The sequence below is a fragment of the Penaeus vannamei genome, chromosome 28 (genome assembly GCF_042767895.1).
Source record: "Penaeus vannamei isolate JL-2024 chromosome 28, ASM4276789v1, whole genome shotgun sequence".
NCBI classification, from domain to species: domain Eukaryota; kingdom Metazoa; phylum Arthropoda; class Malacostraca; order Decapoda; family Penaeidae; genus Penaeus; species Penaeus vannamei.
In genome coordinates this window covers 20,453,380-20,458,379 of record NC_091576.1, presented here as the reverse complement: position 1 = coordinate 20,458,379, position 5,000 = coordinate 20,453,380, and the positions used below count along the sequence as shown (strand labels likewise).

Here is a 5,000-nt window from a genome sequence, read left to right as displayed (position 1 = left end):
GATGATGATAATGATATCATGATAGTAATGATGATGATAATGATGATATCATGATAGTAATGATGATGATAATGATGATATCATGATAGTAATGATGATGGTAATGATAGTAATGAAGATATTAATGATCAATGATAATGTTTATGATGTTAATTATTATGATGGAAGATTATGATGAAATTAGTGATATTGAGAAGGAAAAGAAGATATATATATATATATATATATATATATATATATATATATACTTATATATATATATATATATATATATATATATATATATATATATATATATCTACATATACATACACTTACACACACACACACATACACACACACACACACACACACATAGAGAGAGAGAAAGAGATACAGACAGACAGAAACAAACAGATGGGCAAGACAAGAGAGAGAGAGAGAAAGAGAGGGAGAGAGAGAGAGAGAGAGAGAGAGAGAGAGAAAGAAAGAAAGAAAGAAAGACAGAGAAGAAGAGCACAAGGGAAAACTACAAGAGAGGAAAAAAGAGATAAGGAAAAGAGGGAAAAGTGCATTAAAGTTAGTTGAGGCACTGCCCGGAGATAAGACCATCCGGGTTGCATGCGAGACGTTTTGGCGGTGACTAATTTCAAGTTGGGATCAAGCGAGGTTCAAGCCAGGCCAAGCGAGGAGAAAGTTTCTTATCCTGAATACATATGATAATTTCATTAGTTTTATTTGAATGTACAATCTAGAACTAAATATTTATTCCTGAAAAAAAAGATGATACTTAAGGGGATAATGATGATGATGAAATGATAATGGTAATAGCATTGATACTTCTACTACTTGTAGTAATGATCCTGATACAGATATTGATAATACTAATAGACAAATAATGATATTATTATCATCACTTTCATCAGGACTATCATCATCATCATAATGATGATACTAATATTAGTGCTACTACTACTACTACTACTACTACATGTACTTTTTCTACTACAACTTCTACCGATTATGATAATGACAATGATAACAATGATGATAATGATAGCCAAAATAATCATATTATAACGATGACAATTTTAATATGAACACTAACAATAACTACAACATTAATAACAAGAACAATAACTACGACAATATTAATAAACCCAACAACAATAACAACGATAATCATAATAACAATACAAAAAACACCCTTATAGAATATCCAAATGCTAACCCTCTCCCCTGCCTTCCTCCATCTTTACAGGCGAAGAGTCGGCAGCGGTTCAAACGGCCAATTCCGTCACCCTGCGGTCAAACCCTCAGGGGATGTGCTGGGCCTTGGTGGCGCTCTTTCTCTACCTTGGTTCGTGGTGACCCGCTGGTGAAGGTGAGTGTGGACGGGAGAGTGAGAGGGATTTGGTTAGATGAGGACAAGGAGAGAGAGAGAGGGATGAGGGAGGGAGGGAAAGAGAGAGGGAGGGAGGAGGGAAGAAGGAGGAAAGGAAAGAAGGGAGGGAGAGTGGAAGAGAGAAACCATATTTTTAATCCTTAACTGCCCGGACCTTGGACGTAATATTACGCTTGCCGCCCTTCCTTACATACCTTGTATCGTATCATCATAATGGAGCTAACGCAAACAGGGGAGCATAGCCACATCCACCCTTTGTTTCCATCTTCAAGGGTCCCTCGTGGCAAGCCAATCAGGGATTCTCACAGTCATCCTCCACCCACGGCTGACTAGAAGAGAGAAAACCTGGTAAGCAGGATCATCCTGAGGAAAGTGAGCCAGGTGGCCGTATAGCCTGAGTTAGCGACCATCGATTGTGCTAGTAACAGGCCCTGTGCTAGTCTCACAGTACTACTGTTGGTTGAACACGTAGTCCCGGCAACAATACCCCATGATCTGGCGCAAGCACCTATTACAAAAGGCATCAAGATGAGACTCCAAGGCACAGGATAATGTCCCGGTATCTCTAACGTATAGCAAAAATGGCATTATCAGAGCCTTAAAGACGCAAAGCTTGGTCCTTCTGCACAGATACCAACATCTCCAAATATTATTGTCGAGAAAGTTCATAACCCCTGCTGCCAGGCCAATCCGTCTGCTGACTTCCTGGTCTGACAGCTCAGAATTATGTAAAGCTCTCTGGCACTCCAATGTCCTCGCTGCAAGCACATACCGACTGAACAGGTTCTCCCAGCAGGTCTCTAAAGTCCTGGATCTTGGTATTGGTCCAGGATACCTCTAGACCCAAGGGCTTTGCTTCATTACTAAACGCATCCAGAGCCACCACTAAGGTTTCCAAGGACTCAGAATGGCAACATCAGCAAAGTCAAGGTCGTTAACCTTGAAATTGCCCAAAATTGCTCCACAATTACTTTGAACAGTAGCTCTGCCCGGTATCCAGTCCATGCAAGTGTTGAAAAGTGTTGGTGCAAGGACACAGCCTTGCCTCACTCTTTGACTCACCTTGCCCCCAGCATACTTTACAGCACTTTCAATACCAGTATACAGACTTGCTATTAGTCCAATGATCCTTGTTGGAATTCCTCTCAGTCTCAGGATCTCCCACTGATTCCCGATGCACCGTATTGAACGCCTTCTGATGCCTCAGTAGGTGGTTTCTGATACGTCTCAGAAGGATGTGGGCAAGAACCTTGCCTGGTATACTGAGCAGTGTGATGCCTCGGTGATTACTGCAGTCCCATCGGTCCCTCTTCACCTTCCAGAGAGGGATGACCACACCCCTCAACAGGTCAGGGGGAATGGTACCGGACCACCAGATGGCAGCCAGGACAGCATGCAACCTGTGTGCCACGAGCAGCCTTTAACAGTTCAGCTGGGATGCCGCATATACCTGCTGCTTTACCACTCCTCATCTTGGTGATAAGCCCCCATAACTTCAGTTAGGGAAGGGGAATCCTCATTGATAGATAAATCCTCAGGCACACTCCCCCTCCCTCAGCCTGTTCAAATGAAACACCCTAGGGTGATCACTGGACCACTGAGGAGTTTTGAAGTGGACCCGGAGTGTAGCCACAACCAATCTATGGTTAGTACCACAGAACTCGGCACTTCTATACACCCTGCAGTTATGGAGGATGCTCCAATGAGCGCTAAAGAATATGTGGTCGATCTCCTTGGCTGCATTACCTGTATCACTGTACCACTTCCAATGATGTGGGCCTGAGTGCTGGCACCAGGAGCCAGAAATCCTATATTTCTGGGACCTTGCAAAGTCCCGGAAAAGGAGGCTATTCTCACTGCCGGAATCAGCTCCCTAACCATGGGAACTGACAGACATCTCATAGCCAGCTCAATCACAGCTAAATACTGCAATGAAGTCGCCTAGAACAATATGAATATCTCGCCGGGAACAACTGTCTGACACAGATGATAATTTGGCATAGTTGTGGCCCGGCCAGTAATAGGTGTAACCAAGTACACTGATTGTGCTGCTGCCAGGTCTTCTCACCTCTGAGAGCAGCCACATCAACTCTCAGCCTCCCTAGTTCCCTTGACAGCAGAGGCAACTGATCATCCTGCCGCAAAGAACGGATGTTCCTATCCCCTACCTTGATTTCCCACCTGAGGTTTAGCCTCGGGCAGTCACTCCAAGTGGACGCCACCTCTGCCGCCCCTGCTGATGTTGCTCCATATAAAAGGGGGCGGCAGGCTGCAGGACCCTTCATCCACCTGTGGGGTTCCCTTGGGCTTTCCCCCACAAGCTTCAATCTGGACTAGCGGCTGCCAGAACACAGGTGGGACGAGTAGTTCCTATTCCCCTCCTGCATCCTGGGAGCTGCCCTCCCAACGGGGCCCACAGCCTGCCTCTCTTGCTGGGTGGGAGAGGCAGTTCCCCTCCTCCCAGCATTTCCAGTTATAACTTGCACTGCTGATAGTTTTTATCTGGGGGAAGGAGGACTGGCAAGGCCCACCTCCTCTGACCCTCCCATTAACCCCAAGAGGCTTAGGGGCAGGAGTTGGTACAGGGCCAGGGCGTGTCCACACACTAGTGGGCCATGACCCTTTACCTCTAGGGCCTCCTGCTGCTCCGAGATCCCCACAGTTTAGCCTAGGACCGCAAGGTACCCAGTTTCCATGGAAGGCCACGAGGAGGCACTACAGAGGTCTCGATGATGGAGAGGTTGTGCACTGGCTGGGGAGGCTTATGCAGAGCTGCTACCTTTTTTGCGCTAGGCTAGCCAGCGGTGGCATCTGCAAGCGAGAAGGCATCCAAGCACTTAACACGATCTAGGCTACCACACTATCGTTTCACAGCACCCTGCGCGTAATATAACGCCACCTGTTCTTTATGGATTGAGCCTATCAATATACTTATTGTTTTTTCTAGGTATCAATTTCATTATGAAATCTCAGCAGAAATTGTGGTCATGATAACATAATACAGGATCATTCCGGCCATCCAACAACTAATGATAATTATGAAAATGTCATGTTAGGGGGAGGGGGAGGGGAAGTCACATTTTTCGACATTTTCAGAAACATTCGAAACATACACTTTAGGATACCCTCTCCTCCCCTCAAAAAGTGTACAAGAAAATGTTGATGTTCACAAAGGTAACTTGATTCCTGAAATGTATACCATTGTGTACTTCTATGTGGGAGGCCTAAAAATACAGCGTATCAACAACAACAAAAAAAGGATCGACTTTTTTTTTAAGCGTACACCAGCCTCTTCCCCCTTCCCCCCAGCGCACGGTTGGTACGCTTATGAAAATGTTGAAAATTCTGGACCCTTCCTGAGCAGAAATTGTGGTACTGGTAGTAATGATGGCGGTAATGAAAGGAGCACTAACAATCATGTCGATAATTATGCTAAGAATTATAATAATGATAATACTAATGATAGAAATACTACTGCTACTAGTACTAACAGTAATTATGATAATTGATATAAAGATGATTTAATAATAATCATGATAATAATAATAATTTTGATAATAGTAAAAAATAATAGTAATGATAATATATATTATTATAATCATAATCATTATTACTA

The 5,000-nt window shown here is 43.9% G+C and overlaps 1 protein-coding gene across 1 annotated transcript in view; it reads left to right on the top strand.

Moving 5' to 3' along the window:
* Positions 1-5,000, top strand: part of LOC113802145 (irregular chiasm C-roughest protein) — a 44,938-nt gene that overhangs the window by 36,171 nt on the left and 3,767 nt on the right. The window contains exon 7 of the mRNA XM_070141425.1: positions 1,241-1,363. Coding sequence (XP_069997526.1) covers positions 1,241-1,350 — 110 coding nt within the window. The 3' untranslated portion in view covers positions 1,351-1,363. The remainder of the gene's footprint in view (positions 1-1,240; positions 1,364-5,000) is intronic.